Source organism: Muntiacus reevesi, chromosome 4 (assembly GCF_963930625.1).
Source record: "Muntiacus reevesi chromosome 4, mMunRee1.1, whole genome shotgun sequence".
In the NCBI taxonomy this organism is placed as follows: Eukaryota; Metazoa; Chordata; class Mammalia; order Artiodactyla; family Cervidae; genus Muntiacus; species Muntiacus reevesi.
In genome coordinates, this window is record NC_089252.1 from 154,681,274 (window position 1) to 154,706,691 (window position 25,418).

The following is a 25,418-nucleotide window of genomic DNA, read 5'->3' on the forward strand; positions in this document are numbered from 1 at the left end:
TTAGAAAAAACAAAAACAAAACTTTGATTTCAAACTGGGGACTAATGACCCCGAAGGATATGTTGTAGTTTTCTTTTTTTCTTGTAAATATATATCTGAAAAGCTATTTCTGTATTGGGTCCAAGGCCTTTTTTCCTTTAAATAAACATAAATTGGCAGTGGAGGATTACTCCCCCCACCTGTGTGTAGTTTAAAAATAATAATATGAAAAGTTTTACTTTCTTTGAGTTTTGAGGACTTGCACCCCTTTCATAGTAATTCTTATAGTGTATCTGTGATGCATCTATGTGTCTATCTCTCTTCTTTTGCATCTAGTCTTCTTCCCTCCTTTGTAGGCGCATTGATCCTCAGGAGAATGAGTTGGATGATCTCACACAATTTATCTTAAACTTTTATGAAAAATTTGAAATGCAGTTTTCACTTTTTCTCACTTGCAAATTCTTCATGTAAATTTTACTTACCATTAATCTAAATACTCTTCATTCATGTTATTGTTGCTATTATGTTTTCTGTATTAAAATACAGATAATACTGTCTCTCTCAGAGGGATGTTACAGGATTAAATGGATTAATATATGTAAAAGGTTTAAATAAGTGACGTATACAGAAAGTGCACAAGGTTGGTATATATTACTATTAATGCTATTGTTGCTATTATTATTACTATGATCATTTATATTTTAATCCCTCAGAAAGATTCTTTTCTTCTAAACAAAGCAAATATATTAAAATTCATGCATAACAATGAAATCAACAATAGTGAACATGATTCTAGCTTAAGAGATATCTATCTCATATGTATTTTTAATTCTTAGAGGGTCATCAAGAAACACTATGGCTGAGTTTGATTTCCTTCATAGTTGGTATTCTATCTCCTCTGTGAACTCATAATGACCAGAGCTATGATCTTCAGTCTGGGCATTATGTCCTTATTTTGGGAGGACAGATCATATGTTGTAGAAACAGTTTATATGCAGAATCATAGGTGGAGTGAAATAAGTTTGCCACAGAAAACCGGCATTAACATGCAATTTTAATTTCTTTTTTAAAATAAAGGTCACCTTAGCTACCTGGTTAGGAGATTCCATTGTACTTGGAACATTAGTTTGATACTCAGATTGAGATTGAGATAAAAAATGCAGCCATAGGTTCCATCAAAGATTCTTCTCATGGAATGAAAAGACTTGAGGAATGGAAACAGAGCTTTCCACCTTCATTTGCTTTGTTTTCTGAATGATGGCTCATAGCTGAAGGATTGCTTGTGGGAAAACAGCTTCCTATGCCTGGAAACACCACATAGAAAGGGTGAAGGAGCCGGAAATGAAGGGAGGACATAGATGAGGAGTAGAGTCATCACTATTTACTGAAAGACTTCCATTTCAAGACAATAGAGGGGAAAAGAGAGAGGAAGAAGACAATATGTGACTTTGTTATAAATTTTAAAAAAGCCTGCTGGATAATACATCTGTCTCATTTTCTGTGCATGGGCATATGTAAACATTAGTTTCAAAATGGATATTATCTTGGCTTAGAAGAGATTTGTGGCAATTACAAAGAGAAATCAGCCGAAATCCCACTTTAGGCCTGATCTCCTGTACATGCCTACGAGTGTGTGTGTGTGTGTATGTGTGGCCTTTCAGGTTGCACTAGTAGTAAAGAACCTCCCTACCAATGCAGGAGACATAAGAGGTGAGTGTTCAATCCCTGGGTCAGGAAGAGCCCCTGGAGGAGCAGGTGGCAACCCACTCCACTATTCTTGCCTGGAGAACCCCATGGACAAAGGAGCCTGACAGGCTATAGTCTATAGGGCAGCAAAGAGTCAGACATGATTAAGTGACTTAGTATGCGAATATGTGTAAAAACTTAGAAGTCTAGAAGTGTCTCAATATAGCTTCATTTTTGTTTAAATATGACAGTTTTTAGGTTTTTCATGTCAGTGTACCATAGGCAGGTAGGCAACTAAAGCTCTTGGCATTCAACCAACTACGGGTGGTAGAATTTCTTTTTTGAAAACCCAAAAATCTTAGGCAAAAAGGAAAGATTTACATCGAATGTATTGATATTTTACTGTGAAAAAGAAGGCAAAGGAAGCATAGAGATACAGAGGTGAAACAAATAGAAATAGAAGCAAAATAGTTATCCAAGAAAAGCAAGGAAGAGTAGGAAGACATGCTAAGGACCAGTTTTGGGCAGAGAAAGAAAGAACTGATTAGAGGTCTTATTGTTCCACTGTTTTGAGCTTTTGCAGGGTTTTGTCAGGGAATAATCCTTAGAAACATGACTGGCTTTTCTGGCCAAGATTAGAATAATATATACTTACATGGAATTCTATATGCTTACTATGCCAAAGAGAACGCAAGGCGAGAGCATCCTTTCCTTTAGATAGCCAATCATGTATGTGTCTTTAGTTTTCCTCTGTGGCTCAGCACTACAACTTTGTTAAAGGACTTCCCCATATTAATTCCTGGGAACACATCTAATATAACCAGCTTGTAGCAATAGCACAGCAAATAGACTGTCAAGCACTTAAAAAAAAAACAAAAAACAAAAAAAACACAAGAGAGCTAGAATGTGTCCTCATGAAGCTGGGTCATAGTTTCTCTTCTGTATGATCCCTACCTTCTATCAAGATTGTGTGAATACCCATGTGTGTGTGTGTGTAGGGCTACTGAGGAAGGTCCTCTAACACATCCATGGAGCACTACAGTTAGAAAATTTTAGCTACACAATGAGGGCAGAGCCATAGAAGTACTATACTTAGGTCATTGTGAACAGGAAATTAAAATAACAATTGCTTTAACAAGACTCATTCAAATCAAAGCCAGCCAGGAAAGCTAAAGGATGAGAAGATATCCTCTCTTTCTTCTCCTCTCATCTCCCTGGGAAAGGAGTCATTAATTGTTCATTACAATGTATCCCATAATCTCCTTACCAGCCACACAGGAGCTATTTGTCTATGAGTACAATTTTGTCACGGTTTTCTTTAATATAATTTTACTATCACTCTTAAGACTCTTTGTTTCCTGTGTGTACAGATAGAATTGAATTCTAGGCTTTTTAATGTGACAGGTATTTATTCATTAGATGTGACATATTTGTCACTGAATATAAACTAATCAGGCAAACCACAGCACTTTATCAATCCTGCTGCTGTTTCAATGAACCCGCTCCATTACGGAATGCCTTATTATCCAGAAAATTTTTTATCTGATAACTTTAACTGCCCACAATATAGCCAAAAATAAGGAAGTGTCGGAACATATGGTATGCAACTATGGAAACACATGTACTCTGCATCTGTTGAACTCTACCTGCAGAACTAACAGATGCCATTTTACTAATTGTATTTGTGTACTGTGTATCTAACTGTATTTTACTAACTGTATTTGGGATGTGGTGAGCTAGAAACTAGGAAGGGAGTCAGTGGGGCTGCAGTATTGAATATGGGGTGTGGTGAGTAGAAGGTGAGATGAGAAAGTGACAGCTGGAAACAGCATGAGGAAAATGAAAAAACACAGACCCAACACAATAGAAAAAGTAGCCAACTAGGGTCATTTAGTATCAGGGTACACAATCTTCCAGATCTTTCAGTCACCGAGCATTTTACTCCATTATAGCATTGGGTGGTGACTGCTGGGTATGATGTGACCCTCAGCATCAAAGGAAGCTTACTTTCTTTTCAGTTTACTTAATTGAAGATGCTAGCAAGGTAAACAACACATTTAAAATGATTCATAAGTCAAATACTAATGAAATATTTTTTGAAGCTTCATTATCCGGATGACACAGTAAAATAATGTGCTTTTTATTAACGAGGATACATAATTAAAACTTTATCCTCCATCTCTCCTGTTACTCTCTCTACTGAATATCTGTGTTTCATCCCCTGATTTATTTATATGTGTGAAAGAGATACTGAAAATAGAGTAGCAGACAAGGCTAAATGTTAACTTCTTGATTAACTTCTCCTGCCCATGAATTATCCAGTGACAGACGTATCCCATTTTGTTTAATCAGAAAGGAGCTCACTAGAGTTGAAATGATATACTCTTGAAGTTTCCTGAGAACTAGCGGGATGATGAATAATCTCCAGTTCTTTCCTAATTGGAGCTTTAGTAGAGGGTCCCTGATAAAAAAGGAGCTCTGTGGCCTCTCACTTGAGAAGGGAAAGAGTATGGAGAAGTGGTGTGCTTTGGGGAGTGTCCCCCTAAAGAAAGGAAAGGAAGGCTGAGTAGGACAGCCCTCTGGTGTGGCACAACTTTCTCACAACGATGTCACATTGTACTGTCATCATCTGTGTATGCAGCTGTCTTCCTAATGACCCAGGGAGTGCCCCAAAGGCTGCCATGACAGCTTGTTTAGTTTAAAGCCCTGGTTCCAGGTAGAGTGTTGAATCCAAATGCATTGAATCAAAAGAAATATTTTTCAGGGGTTCATATCTAAGAAGGAGAAATGGGAATGATAGAGATAACAACTAAAAGTTTTACAGAATGTATCAACAAGTTGTAACTTCTTCAATGTGTCATTTGAGTTCTCCTTCCTATTTTACAGGTGTGATCGGCTTCCCTCCTCGCTCAGATGATGAAGAATCTACCTGCAATGCAGGAGACCAGGGTTCTATCCCTGGGTCAGGAAGATCTCCTGGAGAAAGAAATGGTTACCTACTCCAGTCCCTAGAGGAGGAAATGGCAACTCACTCCAGTACTCTTGCCTGAAAAATTCCATGGACAGAGGAGCCTGACAGGCTGCAGTCCACAGGGTCGCAAAGAGTCAGACACAACTGTGTGTAACTGAACTGAACAGGAACCCACTGAAGTATGCTTGCCTGGAGAATTCTATGGACAGAGGAGCCTGGTGGGCTACTGTCCATGGGGTTGCAGTATCGAACATGATGGAGCAACTAACACTTTCATTTTTTTTCTTTCTTCTGCAGCGAAATCCAAAGGCCTCTGTTCTTATTTTTTGGATTAAACTGGATAAGGAGCTGGGCTGCTGTGTGTCTTCCTGCAGCCACTCTTTATGGGAAAGGACTCAGAAGTGACAAAGTGGGTCAAGGAAGATTCATGATAGAAACTTTGGCTTTCAGGGTTTTTCCTGATTTGGCTTGGAACTCTTTCCAGTCTACACACCTCCCATAAGGTGCTTACCATCTCTGACGTTAAACTGAAATTCAGTCCATCTCTATGTTTTCACATGTCCATCCTCCACCTGTCCTCAGCAACTCATTTGTAAATAATTAAGACTTCATATTTCTAAACTTTCATCATAATGGAACACTGGGATCACTGTTTATCTAATTTATTGTGGAAAAGGCAGCAATAAATGCTGCTGATGCCAGTAACAACAGCAGTTCATGCTTATTACACAGCATACACTTATTTCTGGCCATGCACTTATTACTCACTAGGCACATCACATGCTTAATCACATCTAACCTTTGCCACAATATATTTTACTGTTATCATCCTTTAAGAGGAGGAAACAGTCTTACAGTGAGAAGTTAAGTAAAGCATCCAAGTAAGTGATGGAGCTGGAAGCTGAAGTTGAGGTATCTGAGTCCAGAGATTATGTCTTACTAATTATTAGCTAATAATCCTTAATAAATGGCACTATCATTTTTTTTTTAAAAAGGTTTGAATGATAGCTTTTAGTTTTGTAGATGTTACTCACCAGAAACAAAGGGAAATTATTTGCTCTAACATTTTTCAAGGTGTGAAATAAAATGAAAGCTATTGGACAGATAGAAGGAAACTAGAGAAAATAACTGCACCACGTACTTGCAAAATGCGATCCCCTTCTCGAATTCGGCCATCTCTGGCAGCAATGCTGTTTGGATCTACCTGTAAGGGCGAGGACACAGGTCAGCTGGATATGCAATACCGTCCCCAGAAACTTAAAATTTTTTAAAAATATGGTTCATGTTTTTCTATTGAGTGGTCATGGCCACTCAATAGAGTGGTCATGGCCAGATTTTTCTCTGTCAGCTGATTCTAAAAATGTTAATGAGCTATTTTAGAATTAATCATAATAAAATTAAGGAGAACAAAATCCCGTTTGATCTGTAGACCATTTTTCTCTCCCTCCCTCTCTTTCTTTCTTTCTTCCTTTTATCCTTTCTCCCTTTTTTATTTTATTCTATTTTTTTACATCTGTTCACTCATTTCTGTATCCCAACTGTCAGATGTTGTTTTCAGCTGACATGATCCTCAGATGATGTTAATACCAGAATTCTCTGGACCCAGGAAATGTACTTTCTGCTAGGGTGATTTTTAAATCCTGCCTTAGCTGTCTGAGAAAACCTGATAGCTATATTCTTAAGTCCATACTTATTAAAGGAATTTCTGTGTTATGATCACATTAATTTATAAAGAGATTTATAATCTATGTAGCTCAAAAAGTGAAAAAAAAATCCTACCCATGCAGATTATTACTAGACACTACTTTACATGTAGGGTGAAGTATATTAACTATCACTTATTTTAGAATAAATAGATATTTAAAGCTCTTTTAAGAGCTTATCAACACTTTAATTGGCCAAACTTGAGTGATGAATTACTGTTCACTTTAGGTAATTTCATCTAGCACACACTTCACATGATGGCTTCCCACCATTTATGGGAGCTTATTCCAGCAAAGCCCGTTTTATTTTTTCCCCTTTAAGTAAAGTATTTCAAGTGTAGCATAAGGTTGATCCATCCTACCCAGATGTTAGATATTACTTTCTAATTAGGTAGTGCCACCCAATAAATGAGTTTTAAGTGATCAGTCAAGAACAAAAGACGCTACAATTACATGTTTGATGTATAGGGAAACATTTTTTCCAAGTACATATGTTCTGTTCCTGTGGCTTTTCTTACTATTCCCGAAACAAAAAGTTCCAAAGCTGATGTGTTTAAATAGTAAACAGAGACTTATCTGAAGGAAATGATGGGTAATTAATTAATTGTATCCTGTTTAGAAGCCATTCACAATCTAAAACTTTTGTCTTTAGAACTATAATCAAACTAATATTAAAATTCTGCATTTGTACCTCCATACATACTACAAAAGATAGTTCTGCACATGTTGCCTTATACTTCCTTACCATGATCAGAGGGGTTTTCATAGTTGTTTATTTAAAAGAGGTATATATGCAAGTCAAATATTCTCTGGAGATTTTTTTCATGGTAAGAACCAGTCAGTAGATTCTTCAGTAAAGTGATAACGATTAACATTTACATTTATAGATTTTCATAATTTTCTAAGTGCATTATCTTTTCCTAGGGCCCAGGAAATGTACTTTCTGCTAGGGTGATTTTTAAATCCTGCCTTAGCTGTCTGAGAAAACCTGATAGCTATATTCTTAAGTCCATACTTATTAAAGGGATTTCTGTGTTATGATCACATTAATTTATAAAGAGATTTATAATCTATGTAGCTCAAAAAGTGAAAAAAAAATCCTCTAAAAACCTCTGTAAAAGCAATACTAAAAGCATTGTTGTACTGAATTTCTAGTTAAAGGAGCTGAAGCTTAGTAAGTTATGTAATGTTTTCAAGGTCATGGCCAAGAAAATTTGAAATAGCACAGGAAGAGCAATTAGTATTTAGTTTGTCTAACCTCTGGGTTCATGCACATACATATAACATGCATGATTTCACATACATATGTGTGTATACATATATATGTGTGTAGGAATTAGATAACACATATATACATATATATGTATATGTACATATATACACACATATATATACACATATACACATATGTGCTCACATGTACATATGTAATTTTATATGTACATATCTTACTACTTCTCATAAAATGATTCTTTTGGGAGTTTCAAAAATCACCTATAATAATAAACTTTGCTTCACTTTTTTTCAATTAACACTGAAGGTATCTTACATTTAAGTACCTCACTTTTTAAATTGAGGTATAGTTCATTTTATTCTTTTTCATATTCTTTTCCATTGTAATTTATTATAGGATATTGAATATTGTTCCCTGAGTCAATACCTCCCTTTTTGAAAGTGATTATGTGGTTGAATAAAAGAAACTAATGGATGCACTTCTTGGATATGATATGCAAATTTACCAATCCTCAGCAGAGTAAAATATTAGAGTTTTAGTAAATATTTAAATTTTAGATTTAAAATATTAGATGTGAATATTAGATTTAAAACAATTAGTTAATGTGATTGCTAACAAGTCAGATAAAAGACACAGCAGGAATGGAAGGACAAATGTTTGCTGATCAAAAACTTTGCCTGACTTTCTGCATACTTATGGGACTTTATTCAAATTTAGACAATGTTACCATTTCTGCACTCTTTCTTACTGGGATTCTACGGTGAAAGCACCCACATTAAATAAGCTGATAATAATTGCATTACTTGGGCAACATAATTTACTTCTTTAATTGAAAATGACAAGTGTTGGAACATGGCCAGTTCTTCACATTCAAGCCTCCCAAGGATTTTCTCATCGTGAGTCATTTCACTCAATTGCTCGCCGTCTGCCTCCCCTAATCTCTCTTCCATGGCATTTCTTACCTCGCTGACATAAATGCCGGTGTCTTCTTCATCATCCGTTCGGTAACAGACTGTCAGACCCAGCTTCTCTTGACTGCTAACACGACACAACTCGACCTCCTGGGAGAAAAACACAGAGACCGACATTTATCTCAGAGAGAAATCCCACAGCAGGATGCAGAACTCACTGATATTCTCTGGGCCATCCTGGGATGTTTTCATAACTGTTACCTAACATTTGAATTAACCTATGTTACCAAAATCCTCAAAATTCACTCCCAACATATATATTTGTATGATCAAGTCAACATTTTAAATTTTCATTATAAAGGTGGAGATGTGCATTTTTTGCATTAAATCATAAAATTTAAAAAACTCACAAATGATGTTCAAATAAAATATGTATAAATCAATAACGTGGAATCAAGAAAATATTGAGAATGTCAATACAGGTAGCAAAATGTTTATAAAACTATTCAGAGTTCCTGTGTTTATATTTTAACAAAACAAAATAAAATTAAAATAAAAAAGATGAACTGGACTCTGCATCAATCCCTCTTTTGAGTTCTATATATGATGATAATCAGAGTTTTGTGTAGCTAGGCTAAGGTTTTCTATTATCTTGTAGCAACTCTCAGCCTTGGAAAGAAATGGGTTCACCCAGGCTGCAGCAAGAGACATCAACAGTCATATGGGCAGAGGCAATGATTCAAAATGCAGGAGTAAATGAACAAGGAATCACATTTACTGAAACACATGGCCAAGGGGCTTGAAATGTCAGTCCTTAGGTAATGTATATTGAATCTATTTCCTGATTTATGTTCGGTAAAATAATAATAAATTTCAGTGTATTTCATTTTTATATAATGAAATAGACTTGTACTGCCCTCCGAAGCAGATGACTTTAGAATAAATTGCATAATTCCAAACAGTAAAACACCAGTTGGTGCTCTTATCATGGAGAACGTGTTCCTATTGGATGGAGCATATAAGGCCCTTTAGTAAAGGACCTTTCAGATGAGAAAAAGTTAATCAGATGAGGAAGATCAGAATAGATTTAAACTGGAAATGACCAAATGACCAAATCTAGACCAAGTTTCTAAAACTCAGGTTTTGTGGGAGTTATGAATTTGTCTGTCTTGCTTAATACTCTTTTTCTCTAGGGCCTAGAACAGGTACAGTCTTAGTGTGGGAACTCAGTCCATGCTGGTTGACAGATAATGGCTTTTATTTCAAAACATGTCTGAGTGTTTGTTGTTTTTTGTAAACCAATAATCAATATTTCCTCTTTAATTGGAGATAGATTTTGTGTGCACTGAGTGTGTGTATGTGTGTATGTGAAGGAAGGAAATAAAGTTTAATATAGTATCCATCATCTCAAGTAGTTACCAGGACTATATAAAGAGATATTCACTCAATTTCAAACTAGAGGATATTTCCAGTACACTCTGCTACATTTGAAGAAGTTTCTTCCCTTTTAACTTTGTATTTCAGCAAAGGACTTGTCATTGAAAAATAACCATTTATTTTAATGACTTACTACAAACCATATGTTTATACTTGCCATAGGTAAATCCTTAACAAGGACAGACTGTCATAAGCTCCAGTGACCAACAATTTCAAAGCTAACAGCAAATAAAAGAAAATTGAAATCTTGCATCTTGAGACATGTACTGCAGATTGGTAAAGTACATGAAACCATGACCAATGCTGACTTTCCAGCTGGTGGACAAAGATACTCTAAATTACACTACAGGGCTTAAAAAGGGCATGGCATATGCTGAACAACAAAACAACAACAATAAAACTCTTTTCACCTAGAGGAAAAATAGGAAACAGTGACATGTTTTATCACCAGACGCAAAAAGTATACACTCATGAAGGGCATTTTCAAAACTGGCAACAATTAATGCCTCCAGAGGGAAAGAATACCTGACTAAAACTGTAACATTATGAAGGAATTATAGCAACCAAAGAGCTCAAATTACAGCAATGCAGTATACACAGTTAAGGAGTAAAGAAGTTTGTGATTCCTAAGAGGCCTACAAGGAAATCTAAACATCCCATAAAGAACTTATGGGATGAGAGTGGGAACTTAAAGCAAACGAGGAGCTGAAATCCATTGACTTCGCTGTCCTTCCAATAGCACGAGAGGAATACGTGTAACTCTATGGCTGATTCATGTCAATGTATGACAAAACCCACTGAAATGTTGTGAAGTGATTGGCCTCCAACTAATAAAATAATATTAAAAAAAAAAAATAGCACGAGAGAAACACTCCACACTGCGGGAAGTCATCTCCAGAGGGAAGCGTTCCTTTCCTGAGTGTTTTCTTTGCACTCTCAATGGTGTACATTGTTTTGTAAAATCAATCGTTTTGATTGATTGGTGTAAATCGTTTTGGTGTTTGTTTAAAAGATGCATATCTAAATATCCTGTAATAAATGAAACCAATCTATTAAAACAAAAAGGGCAGAATCACCAATAAAATATCAATATTGCGAACTGTTTAATAAAATCACAAGGAAACAGAGATCTGGGAAACTGAGGTCATATTGAACCTAAGCAAAATTGTGAAGCCGGTCTCAAAGCTACCCACAGCACCTCTGTTTTAAATAGCATCTCCTCCCCTGCCCTTTTAAGACACTGGACACCCTGCATCTATTTCTTTAGCTTCCTGGAGTTCCTAAGGTCTGCCTACCTAGAAAGCCATTGGTGTTCAGGTTTGTCATCCTAATTACCTCCTAGCAAAACCTGGCCCTTGGTATCATCTTCCATTTTCTCACAAGTAGTTCTTGAGAGATAAAGAAAATTGATAATAAATATTTCCTAAGGGAATAATTATTAATAATTTTTTAAAATGTTGTCCCATCCAGTGTTTGGTTCACACCAATAGAAACTGAGCATACAATTCTTATTACAAGCCTTAATTCAAAGGACTGAACTTATGGAAGTAAGATTCCAGGCTCTGAAGAAGACTCAAGTGAGATTTCCTGCAGCCCACAAACCACCTAACACCAGCTTCAAGAGTAGACTTGCAATTCTTTCTTTGGTTGAGAATGTTTTGGGTATTACATATTTCATATTGGTATACAGAAGCATACACTTTAGAATCAAAGTTTCTTTAATTCTATGACCAAATAATTTATAAGCAGCTACCTGTAGACCATTTTGTTTGTATGAGGCAAAGGTGGCTTTGTAAAGGCTGCTTATCTGAAAGGAATCCTCTAGCCCAGGTTTCATTTAGTATTCTCTTCACAGTGCGCACGAGCCTCTGACTTCTGAAAAAACAGCCTCCTGGTAATAGAGCATGTTTTCCCTAACAACTTTCATACCTTTCCCTCTGTCACAAGGAAGCTGTTTGATGAAAAACATTAAGAGTGAAATGCTCTCTCTGTACATTTTCTCTGCAAAGACAGTTCTTGGGCATCTACAAATCAAAGCCAAGCCCTCCTGGATGGCACTGCTAACCATCCATAAGGCATTTGTGACTAGAGTGGAAGAATCTCTTCATACACCTGGTGAAACCACATTAATTTTGGCTTAAATGTGCTTTAAGATTTTAGGTTCCGGGAATATGTATAATCCCTTAAGAAATCATATCTAATCCTGTGAGAAACTGATTATGGAGGTTGAGGGTGGAGTGAGAGATCAAAGTTAGTAGAGTTAATAGAGTTTACTGTGAAACATCCTTCGAATCGTAGAAAGAATGGGATTTTTATATAAATTGGTTGCAATACAGTGCTGTGAAAATTTTATATTTTAATGATTCAGTCTCAGGTGGAACAAGGAAGTTAAAAAATATAAACACGCTTTTGCTTTTCAGGTGGACTTTTGTTGGAAGATCTGAGGCTTCAGGCTGCCTGCAATGTCCGTTTATTGGAGTGTAATTGTTTTACAATGTTGTGTTAGCTTCTGCTGTACAGCAATGTGAATTTAAGCAAATTGTTTCTACACTCCAGAGAGCCTGAGGCCCACGGCATGAGTGAGAAAATTCAGAGGCAATCCGTACTACAGGGCTTCCTCTGAGGCTCAGCAGTAAAGAATCCACCTACAATGCTGGAGCTGCGTGAGACATGGGTTCGATCCCTGGGTCAGGAAGATCGCCTGGAGGAGGGCACAGCTAACCTCTCTAGTCTTCTTGCCTGGAGAACCCCACGGACAGAGGAGTCTGGCAGGCTGCAGCCCATAGGCTCACAGAGCCGGACATGACTGAAACGACTCAGCACAGCATGGCAATCAGTACTACACAAGCCAGGATGGAAACCAGGGCTAGACAGGATGGTCACCGATACCAACTGACAATCCAGAGATGGGGTCTAGTGTGCCCATATTTGTATTTTAATTTTTTTTCCTTTTTATTTATAAGACAACATGTGCTGTGTTTTGCATAGTCACTCAGTCATGTCCAACTCTTTCCGACCCCAGGGACTGTAGCCCGCAAGGCTCCTCTGTCCCTGGGGGCATTCTCCAGGCAAGAATACTGGAGTGGGTTGCCATGCCCTCCTCCAGGTGATCTTCCCAACCCAGGGATAGAACCCAGGGCTCCCGCAATGCAGGCAGATTCTTTACCATCTGAACCACCAGGGAAGCCCAAGAATACTGGAGTGGGTAGCCTATCCCTTCTTCAGGGGAACATCCTGACCCACGAATTGAACCAGGGCCTTCTGCATTGCCGGCAGATTTTTTACCAGCTGAGTCACCCGGGAAGCCCCATAAGACAACATATCTGTGAAGTAATGCCATGGCAGGCAGCTTAGATTAGGAGTAGGCCTTCCTACTTCTGGGTGGTAAGGTTATCAGGCCACCTGGATCAGCTTTCGCTTAGCACTGACCGCTGTTTGCCAATTAGGAACGGGGTGGAAACCCCCGGGAAAGTCCTGCTAGCGCAAAAGTTTTGACCAATGAAATTGCTTTGTAATCTGCTTAAACCAACTACCAATGGCATGTGCTCACCCTATAAATTTGTGTAACAGCTTGGGCTCGGGGCTCTCTGACCCCGCACCACTGCGTTGGATGTGGTAGGAGCCCTGACTCGAGTCAGCAATAAACTTCCCTTTTTTCGAGTTGCATTGTCTTGGAGGCCTTCTCTCTTCCCGCTCGGGGATTTGGACATCGGGCATAACATATCCACTATTTTATCAGCTTAGCTTTAATCATATATAGCTATCTTAAATTTTGCAGTGTTGATTACTAACTAGTGAAGTACCATGCTTCGTTGTCCCAACAAGATCTTTATTGAAAATGAATTAAGTGGGAAATATGAAAACTTTAACCTCTACATCCATGAGAAGCTTAGATACTCTACTATGGAAAAATCATTTCAATTCACTATCTCCTGGATAGTGAAAATCAGGTATAAATTTCAATAAGAAATAAACAAAAAAACTCCTGAAATCCTCAAAATTGCTGTCACATTTCAGGTTTTGACACCTCAACTCCAAACATTCATAACAAATTACTGCAACTAGTAACTAAATCACATTTTGTAGAGACATTAAGGTAAAAGTGAAACACATGATCTTGTCTTTTACATTGACACCTTTTATCTCACCACTGAGATGAAGTGAATGGCTGGTGAGGACTCAACCACTTTCCCTTCTTAAAGATATTGTTGCAAAATATAGGTAGTATTTAGCCCCCAGTTTCCTGTTCTTAGAGACTTTCTCTTTCTGGATCTTCTGAGAAATAAAGGGGCCACATTTTCCTTGATCCAGACTGTCTCCTTCTCGTGGTCTCTGAATCACCTTGCTAACTGCTAAGTCACCTCAGTCGTTTCCGACTCCGTGTGACCCCATAGACGGCAGCCCACCAGGGTCCCCCATCCACAGAATTCTCCAGGCAAGAATTCTGGAGTGGGTTGCCATTTCCTTCTCCAATGCATGAAAGTGAAAAGTGAAAGTGAAGTTGCTCAGTCGTGTCTGACTCTTAGCAACCCCAAGGATGGCAGCCTACCAGGCTCCTCTGTCCATGAGATTTTCCAGACAAGAGTACTGGGAGTGGGGTGCCATTGCCTTCTCTGCTAAATCACCTTAGGAAGTGTTAAATTACCCATTTGGAATAAATTTTACACCTTAACAAAGAAAAAGTTGTTAATTTTGTTTATACTTTTAACTGAAGGAGGGAATGAATTCATGAGGCCAGTAATTGAGCCCATGTCATGAAATCTGGACCAGAAATAGAAACGAGAAAATTAACATCAAGGTGAGTGAGAAGTGGTTTGTATCACTCTGCTGTGTCAGTTATAGAGTCAGGCCAGCCTCAGGCACACCTGCCCTTTAATGGGCTTTCACTCAGCCCTGTTCTGTCTGCATCAAAGAACAAAGACAGGGGAGGAAACCACAGAAACATGCTGGTTACATCAGACATGTTTTTTCCCTTATTTTGAGCTTGTGCCTTTTGAGAAAGCTGCACTTGTTTTTAAGTATTAGGATCATATAGTCTACCTTTGTAACCCTGGGTTTTTCAGAATTGACACTTGAGATTTGAACAAAACATTAAATGATCATTTATTAGCTTATAAATGGCAGCAATGCTAAATATCCATAGTCATTTTTTGTCTTTGTTTTGTGATTTGTATGTTAGCTCTTGGTGGGTCTCCATCAAAATAATTCAACATATCATAGCAATCTATGGAAAAAACTACTCTAAAATGTTATCTCCATAGTTGCTTTATTTCTAAAATATCCACTTTAGGGTTTCATGCTCTGATCAGCTCAGATACTCTTCCATTCCCACTCCAGCATTTGTGCTCCATCAGGGGATCTTGAACTAGTTGACTTTTCACTATCAATAATTCCCTTATGCCCTCTCCTCTCTCCTTGTCCAGCTTGAAACTGCAGCTAGTAATGATACTCTTTTAAAATTCCACATCCCCCTCTTTGTTCTCTGCCTTCACCATATCACCCAGCAAAGGTCAATCACTGTTAAGCCCAACTATTCACTCCCTTGGGTTTTCACCTAAATGGTTGCAGTATGGTCCTAGAGGAAAAGGCACAGTCATGCAGACCACGTGGATAGCTTTTACTGTAAATTCATTCCCACAAACCTCAAATAGACCATCAACACTGGTCGACAATCCCACATGCTTCCCTTGTGAAGCTACTCTTCTTTCTTCATAAATTTTCCAATAAAATATGCCCACTCTCAGCTGATGGCCTCCCCTCATACTTCACAGGATACTAAGAGATTCTTATTACTTCAACTTTGCACTCTCCCAGATGAGTATTTTGCATCCCCTTTCTCTACAACCCTGCTGTGGTGTCCTCTCTCTCAATGCATAGTCAATCACTCGATTTCACACTTTGTGGGAAAAAAAATAAGCCATGATATGGAAACTGCTACATCTTCCCTCCACTCAGCATATTAATCTAAATTCATCTGTATCCACCCTGTAGAGTAGAAACTCCACAACAATGGTGATCCACTCTAGGTTGAGGGCCGCTGACAGAATCAAATAAAAAAACTTGGAAGACGTAATAGAATAGACTTGGTGTTCACCGAACCTGAATTCCCAGGCAGAGAACTTTGACTATGTAAAGGCACAGAGATAGGGAAAGCATGACATGTTAGATGAGCTTTAAGTAGCTAATGTGTGTGAAGCTAAGGGTTGAAGATTGGAGTGGGTGAGAGTTCATGGTGAAAAATAAAACTGGAAAAGTGGCAAGATCATGGAAAAATGACTACACTATATTAAGTAACTAGATCTGCAAAAAAGTAAAGAAGACTAACTGAAAAGAAACATAGTCTGATATGCAGTTTAGAAAATGGCATCAGCAGTAGCATGGCCCATGATTTGTAGGGGTTAAGAGACGAGAACACAAGTGGGGAATGTTATCAGCACATGAAGGAGAAGGTAAGGGTTTGAATGCCAATGGTATCAGTCCTTAAGCACTGTTACTATTATTGTTATTTTATTGATAAGGAAAATGAAGCATCATTCAGTTCAGTTGCTCAGTCATGTCCGACTCTTTGCGACCCCATGAATCGCAGCACGCCAGGCCTCCTTGTCCATCACCAACTCCCGGAGTTTACTCAAACCCATGTCCATTGAGTCGGTGATGCCATCCAACCATCTCATCCTCAGTCGTCCCCTTTTCCTCCTGCCCCCAATCCCTCCCAGCATCAGGGTCTTTTCCAATGGGTCAACACTTCACATGAGGTGGCCAAAGTATTGGAGTTTCAGCTTCAACGTCAGTCCTTACAATGAACACCCAGGACTGATCTCCTTTAGGATGGACTGGTTGGATCTCCTTCTGGTCCAAGGGACTCTCAAGAGTTTTGTCCAACACCACGGTTCAAAAGCATCAATTCTTCTGTGCTCAGTTTTCTTCACAGTCCAACTCTCACATCCATATATGACCACTGGAAAAACCATAGCCTTGACTAGACGGAACTTTGTTGGCAAAGAAATGTCTCTGCTTTTTAATATACTATCGAGGTTGGTGATAACTTTCCTCCCAAGGAGTAAGCATCTTTAAATTTCATGGCTGCAATCACCATCTGCAGTGATTTTGGAGCCCCTCAAAATAAAGTGAGTTACTGTTTCCACTGTTTCCACATCTATTTGCCATGAAGTGATGGGACTGGATGCCATGATCTTAGTTTTCTGAATGTTGAGTTTAAGCTAATTTTTTCACTCTCCTCTTTCACTTTCATCAAGAGGCTCTTTAGTTCCTCATCAACTTCTGCCATAAGGGTGGTGTCGTTTGCATAACTGAGGTTATTGATATTTCTCTCAGCAATCTTGATTCCAGCTTGTGCTTCTTCCAGCCCAGCATTTCTCATGATGTACTCTGCATATAAGTTAAACAAGCAGGGTGACAATGTATAGCCTTAAAGTACCCCTTTTCCTATTTGGAACCAGTCTGTTGTTCCATGTCCAGTTCTAACTGTTGCTTCCTGACCTGCATACAGGTTTCTCAAGAGGCAGGTCAGGTGGTCTGGTATATACATCTCTTTCAGAATTTTCCAGTTTATTGTGATCCACACAGTCAAAAGCTTTGGCATAGTCATTAAAGCAGAAATTGATGTGTTTTTGGAACTCTTTTGCTTTTTCGATGATCCAGTGGATGTTGGCAATTTGATCTCTGGCTCCTCTGCCTTTTCTAAAACCAGCCTGAACATTTGAAATTTCACAGTTCATGTATTGCTGAATCCTGGCTTGGAGAATTTTGAGCATTACTTTACTAGCGTGTGAGATGAGTGCAATTGTGCAGTAGTTTGAGCATTCTTTGGCATTGCCTTTCTTAGGGACTGGATTGAAGACTGACCTTTTCCAGTCCTGTGGCCACTGCCGAGTTTTCCAAATTTTTTGGCATACTGAGTGCAGCACTTTCACAGCATCATCTTTCAGGATTTGAAATAGCTCAACTGGAATTCCATCACCTCCACTAGCTTTGTTCGTAGTGATGCTTTCTAAGGCCCACTTGACTTCACATTCCAGGATGTCTGACTCTAGGTGAGTGATCACACCATCGTGTAAATGAAGCGTAGAGATAAGTAACCTGCCCAGAGACACGTAGTAAAGTCAGAGGCAGAGCTGAAATTCAAGTCCTAACTGAAGGAGTCATCTTCAGGTTTCAACAGCTCCTTCTTCTGTTTCCATATATAACTCTTTCTCATTTTTCTGTTTTCAGCTTCAATAATATCCTGGGTAGTGCCCCTCTGCATCACTCTTTCTAAAGCAGGGTCTTTCAAATTCTCTACAGACATTTCACCGATGCTTAGAAACTTCTTGACAACTATGATTATTTATTCCTTTTTATTAGCAAATTTGTATTTTATTAGATTGTGTACTTTTTATTGTCTGTTCCCTTTACTATCCTATAAGCAGGTATTTTATATAGTGTTTTTCATATCCCACAAGCCTTAGATACGAATCAAACTCTTGAGGACGGTGCCATGCCATCTTCTTTGCATTCCTAATGCCAGCAAAATCTGGAAACTTATAAGAAGTCCCATAAAGAAGGCATCTTTGGGATGAGCTAACTACTATAGTGAAGTTGGATATACACTGTAATTGCTTTGGCATATTTGTACCTCAGTATAATTATATTTGATTAGTAGAGTATATTCAAAAAGCTGTTCAAACAATAAATGTGACTTATTCTCTTATAATCTCTGCCAACAAAATAATCAGAGTAAGCTGGGAAAATAAAGCAAAATTAACTATGAAGTACTAATTCTAAGAATTTCTCTAGCACACTTAGTGTGTGTTCACTTTATTCACCTGATATTTTCTTAACACCTGCTATGTACCAATGCCCTCATTTAGCACTGGAAACTTTTGTATACCAAACATTGTGATAAATGTTTTGGGAATAATGTCACATTTAGTTTTATAAAACTATGACAGGCTAATATAGTGCATCATAGTTATTTATGATCCAACCAGCATTCAATTACTTTCTTTTTGGAAACATTAACCTATATTTCTTGTGCAGAATTGCACCTTCTTCTTTCTTTATCTACTTGTTTGTTCAATGCTGATTTCAGCTTTGGGAGCAGTCATGTGATCCAGATATCAGTCAATGAGTGTATTTTATTCATTAACTGTAATGATCATCTTAAGAATGGATATTTGATAGAGTTTAATTAAGGCCATCAATATCAGGCCTGATACTTTTGCTGAAACTGTTGAGAAAAGAACATTCGTCTTTCCTGTTGTACTTGAGCCTGTATAGGAGTAGCTCAGATCTTCATTTTCCCACAATATGTAGACCCTAGGACTAAATTCAGCAAAGAGGAGGTAAAAGCCAAAAGATAGGGAAAGAGTGAAATTTAGTGACATCATTTGAGCCCCTGGATCAAGTTATGCTTGAAAAAGGATCTTCTGGAATTTTCAACTCAAAAAGTTAATACATCTCTTTTTTTCCCCTTAAGTATCTGTTTTGGGTCATCTGTTTTTTGGATCAGAGTCCCAATTAATATTGGAAGATGTTACAAATTTCATTTTACATATAAAATGATTCAGGATCAGTATTTAGTAACTTACCTAAGGTTACCTAGTAGCTATTTGTCTGAATCAGAAATTGAACATAGGTTTTTTTCCTTTTACTCTGAAGCTTGTTTTTTCAATCAATACACTCTTCTAGTTCAATGATGATTTAAAAGCTCATTGTCTAGACTGAGGTTTAAATACATAAAGAACTCACAAAAGTGCAAAGACATACATGGTAAAAGGTAGATGAGATGAGGCAAGGGTCAAGAGATGAACCAAAAGAGGGAAAGTTCCAGAGAGAAGCTACCTTCATGCAGAGAGTGAGAAGTTCAGTGCAGCTATTGCAAAGGGCGCTGAGGGGAATATGAAGAGAAGATGCCAGAGAGTTAAGTTAGGACCAAATTCTAAAAGGTCTCATGACAAAAGTACAGGGAAGAAAAGGGAGAGGGAGGCCAATATGCAAAATTTAGGGTGTTTCATCTTCTATAAACTACAAAGAATTATGAAACTAAGACTATTGAAACAAAGGATTTAGTTTTTTAGCATTCAGCTGAGGCAGATGCATAAATTTCTTCTATTTTATTTTCAAAACAGATTAAGTTTTGAGAAAATTAATATAATCATAATTTATTTCACAGGATTATTTGGAAGGAAGTTGTAGAAACAACTTAACTTATCTTCCAACTTTTATTAATAGAAATGACTTCCAAACATTCACCAGATAATTTAGTTGCAGAGCTAAGATAGAAGCCAAGTCTCCTAAGTTTTATTCAATCACTCTTAATAACTGTTATCATGTTGGTTCTTATATTATTCGTCAAGTAATTCTCATCTGGGATGGTAAGTTGGGGTGTGCATGGAGGAAAGTGTGTTGGGATGGGAAAATCATTGCAAGAAATGAGAGAAGCTGATGGAAGTGGGTTATGAAGGTTAAATTTGTGGAAGCAGGAACAAGATTGACCAGTGATGTTAGCTGTAAGGTAAACTGAATCATTGCTGGGCTAGATGAATCACTAGTTGGAATCAAGCTTGTTGAGAGAAATTTCAACAACCTCAGATATGCTGATGATACCATTCAAATGGCAGAAAGTAAAGAGGAACTAAAGAGTTTTTTGATGAGGGTGAAAGAGAAGTGTAAAAAGCTGCCTTGAAACAACATGAAAAAAGGAACATGGCAGCTGGTCCCATCTCTTAATGGCAAATCGAAGGGGAAAATTGAAAACAGTGACAGATTTTATTTTCTTGGGCTCCAAGATCACTGTGAACCGTGACTTCAGCCAAGAAATTGAAAAGACACTTGCTCCTTGGAAGGAAAGCTATGACAAACCTAGACAGTGTATTAAAATACAGAGACATCACTTTCCTGACAAAGATCCATATAGTCAAAGCTATGGTTTTACCAGTGGTCATGTATGGATGCAAGTTGGACCATAAAGAAGGTTGAGCGCTGAAAAACTGATGCGTTCGAATCATGTTGATGAAGACTTATGAGAGTCCCTTGGACTGCAAGGAGATCAAGCCAGTGAGACCTAAAGGAAATCAACCCTGAATGTTCATTTAGGGTTAGAAAAGGACTGATGCTGAAACTAAAGCTCCAATACTTTGGCTATCTTATGCGAAGAGCTGCTTCATTGAAAAGACCCTGATACTGGGAAAGACAGAAGACAAAAAGAGAAGGGGGCAGCAGAAGATGAGATGGTTAGACAGTATCACTGACTCAATGGACACAAGTTTGAACAAACTCTGGGAAATAATGGATGACAGAGAAGCCTGGTGTGCTGCAGTCCATGAGGCTGCAAAGAGTCAGACATGGATTAGTGACTAACCAACAACAACAAACTGGATCAGTGTGTTAGCAGAGAAGGGCTTGGGTTGACTTTTTTTTTTAAAGTATTCTTTCAACCCTTTGTGTCTACAGCAGATTTAAAAAGAAGAAATAGCACACTAAAATTTCATACACAAGTGTTGTTCATTCTCTGAAAGCCTCAAAATACCTGTTGCCATTTTCATAGTATGTGTTTCACCTGGCCCTGCTGTCTTAGGTGTATCTCTACTCTTGGCAATTGTAAACTATCTTTTCTTTGAATTGCTGAAACTAGCTTTTTCAAAAGGAAGTGTTAACAGCATTTCTTTGATATTAACCATGTGCATTCTGAAAAGTAAATAGTTAAAAAGGTCAGGGTGACCCTTTGTGTCATGATAGTCCCTCGTTCAATGACTGTGCTTCTTGGTAACATTTACCATCATGCTTTCAATCTGTCTGTGTTTTAAGTAAAGGAGATCTGAGATGCTGTTTTAGGGTAAAAAAGAAATCATTTTGAAGAGGTAGGCATTTACTTGAGAAAGACAAAATATCTTTTACCTAAATATAAGACAACTATAACTGTTTCTGGGTAGTAAGGTGAGCATATTAAAGGAATAAAAGTATAATCTACACATTCACAAAATGATCCTAAGCAGCAACGAAAAATGAACTGAGTAAACAGGGACTGAAATAGGTTATAAATATCAACATTGGATGACTAAGAGGTATCAGTGCTTTATCTAAGAGAAAACAATGTCATTTGGGAGGCAAAATATTGGAAGACCTGTTGAATATTTAGTACAAGAATTGAGACATTGCCTATCCCTTGACAAGTATATATGGCTAAGAACAAAGTGGCAGAATGAAGAGCTAGAGGGCTATGGTCTAAGAAAACCGAAGAAGGCATATATTTGGCTTTGATGAGTAGGGCTAAAATGCCATTCCAAAGGGCACAGGGTTGAGTAGTGGCAGTAGATTTATTTTGAGCTTGACTGCATGTGTGCTAAGTCACTTGCGTCGTGTCCAACTCTTTGCGATATTATGGACTGTAGCCCTCCAAGCTCCTCTGTCTGTGGGATTCTCCAGGCAAAATACTTGAGTGGGTTGCCAACCCTCCTCCAAGGGATGCTCCCATCCCAGGGATTGAACCCACAACTTTTATGTCTCCTGCATTGGCAGGGGAGTTCTTTACCACTAGTGACACCTGGGAAGCTCCATTATGAACTTGAGCTTAAAGGAAATAATCTGGGGCATGATAGCAAAAACTACTTTTTTGAATTAGAATGGAGATATTAATCTAAATTTATCAGATAATATTCCATTTTTCATTCTCCATTTTGGGACAATATGCTGATATGCAATATAATTTTTTTTACTAGTAATAGTGCAAACCCACTATTTTATTCAAGGTAGGGAAATAAATTGCAAAGCTTATACAAAAACGATGAATATTTTACATTGTAAAAATTTGTGTTCCTGGAAGTGGATCAAAGGAAAAAGTCTTTTATATTATTATATTTTTATAACTAATGTTTGATACTTTGATTGAAAATATGATAAAATAATGAATTAAATTTTCTTCTAACTAAGAAAATCCAAAATATCCTTTGCCTACCATGATCATTCAAGAATATGGTACTTTATTCAAACCTCTGATGATCAGTAAGCAGCTTGTTCCACAAGATTAATTACAAAAATATGTTTGGTGTCCCACATCTCCAGATTAGTATGACAGTGTATAATAATAAAAAAATTTTTTTTAAATATATAGTGATTAATTGTAGGTAACAGGTTGATCCTGATTTTAGCATTTATTTCTTATTTGATAGGTTCTATGGTTTGCCATTGGCCATTATCCCAAAGTGTTCAAAGAATTTGTCTGTTAGCACAGATTCTAGATTTTTCCTTTCCTATCCCTTCTTTTTGGAGCCAGATCTCCTAGTGATTTTTTTAAGGCCAGCCTGTTATGATACATGAAATGCACTGCATCTTTATTGTCATAGCAATAAAACTCTAATAACATGCATTAAAACCAACTAGTAGACCTGAATATCTTCTGATTTAATGAATGAGAAATGGAGAATGTACATTTATCTATTTCAGATATTATACATTGAGTTCCAGACTGGGAGACGCCCGTGTCTATGTTGACACAACAGAAATTTGTCAATCCTTCTCAGAATTTCTCTTTATTTGAAAAGCATTCAGGAACTTTTCCAGCATATGTTATTAAGGAAACATAAAAGGAAGATTAACAAAGCAGATGAAGAGGGGAAATAAATAAACCTGTTGACAAGATGAACTTTATTTCCATCAGCTGGTTATTGGAGCAGGAAATACAGGCTTTTCTAATGAGGCACTGGGCTATGACAGTGATTTTTTGTCTAAGCTATTTTATAGTGGGTGCGAGGGAGCTTTTCTTGTGGCCATCAAAACAGGAAAAGGCACAAGACTTTTAAATCCGTCAAGATACCATGAAAGTTATAATGATTGTTCCTGAATTATTTTTTCCTGTTTGGTAAAGTAGAACTTTCATATAATCAAATGTGTTCACATTACCTCCATAGATATTTCTGATCTAACTGAGGAAATTAAACCCTAAAAAGAGATCTGTTATGAAATATAACAAAAGGTTTAAAATGTAGAAGTTAAAGCTTTGCATTTTTACTCAACATTTTTACTTTTTCTCCAAAAGCTCAAGATAACTCGGTGAGTTTTTTAAAAAATATTTTTCTTAAATCAAGAGGTAAGGTATGCATTCTGAAACACCCATTCTTAGAAAGAACTTCCTTGGTGGTTCATCCTGTAAAGAATATGCCTGTAATGTGAGAGTCCTGGGTTCAATCCCTGGGTCGGGAAGAAACTCTGGAGAAGGGAATGGCAACCCACTTCAGTATTCTGACCTAGAGAATTCCATGAACACAGGCTACAGTCTGTGGAGTCGCAAAGACTCAGACATGATTGAATGACTAACACTTTCATTCTTGGAAAGGAGAAAGTTTATTTGGGAGTGATGTACATTTTAAACATTAGAGAAGCTTTCTCAAAATGTACATAACATTATTTGCAGGTATAATTTAATGTATACATATTTTCTAAGTTTGGTCATTCTATACCTGTATGATTCATGTTAACAATGAACTGTAATGTTTATCACATATTATCCTATGATCTATTTTTTAGATGCAAAATGAATAATGGTATGGACTTTTCTGAGCTTGTAAAGTTTCATAAGAATGCATATATTCTCACACATATGTATCAATTTTTATTGTAGACTGTATAATTTCCCCCAATGACTCATACATAGTGTATACTTATATATTTATGTAACCATGATGCCAGTTTGTGGAATTTAGAGCAGTAGTATTTTATCATATTGGATAGACATTTAAATAAATAATGCTCAGATCAATTTAAATTATTTATTTATTTTACATATTTATTTATTAAAATATTTTACATTATTTGGCCAAATGCTTTACGAATTTCTTTTCCTTTGGGATTCTGAAAATAGACATGTTCTCTGTTGTTAATGAGATCAGTCTGGATATTTTGACCACTTGAAAATTAATTTGCATCATTGCATTATGTATTCTGCAGCCTGATTTGATAACTACATACAAAAACATGAGTCATCAACATTAATCTGAAGTGTATCAGCATCTGTTCACTATCACATAACTTACAACAGTAAAGTATCATAAATGTCCTCTATGTATGCAATATGATACTTCTTAAATAAATAAGGGCATATCTGCATAATAGGATAGTAAGACTCTGGAGAACTTTTGTAACATGGGAAATGACCATTACAAACACTAAATAATAAGGCAGGACGCAAATTTACATAACACATAATCATCCCCCTTTTGTTTTTTGTTTTTTAGTCTTGTAGTCAAAGAAAAATTCCTGGAAGAAATGTGAATAGTTAAATCTAGTTACTATTATTATGATCATGATTCTTTTATTTTTAATATATCCTTGTATTTCCAACTATATTTTCTATGAATATGCACTTATTAGAAAAATAAACACTATTTAAAAAAACTAATATTAATCATTGAAAACAAATGGGTGCTCTGTACATCACGGAAGCCCACAGATCTCTATTCTTTCCCTTCTATACGACTGTTATTTACTAGAAACACTAAATT

The 25,418-nt window shown here is 37.1% G+C and overlaps 1 protein-coding gene across 2 annotated transcripts in view; it reads right to left on the minus strand.

Moving 5' to 3' along the window:
• Positions 1-25,418, minus strand: part of PDZRN4 (PDZ domain containing ring finger 4) — a 391,395-nt gene that overhangs the window by 12,593 nt on the left and 353,384 nt on the right. For both annotated transcript variants that reach the window (XM_065932169.1, XM_065932170.1), the window contains 2 exons: positions 8,536-8,634; positions 5,778-5,840 (listed from right to left, as the gene is read on the minus strand). In XM_065932169.1, the coding sequence (XP_065788241.1) occupies positions 5,778-5,840; positions 8,536-8,634 (162 nt within the window). The remainder of the gene's footprint in view (positions 1-5,777; positions 5,841-8,535; positions 8,635-25,418) is intronic.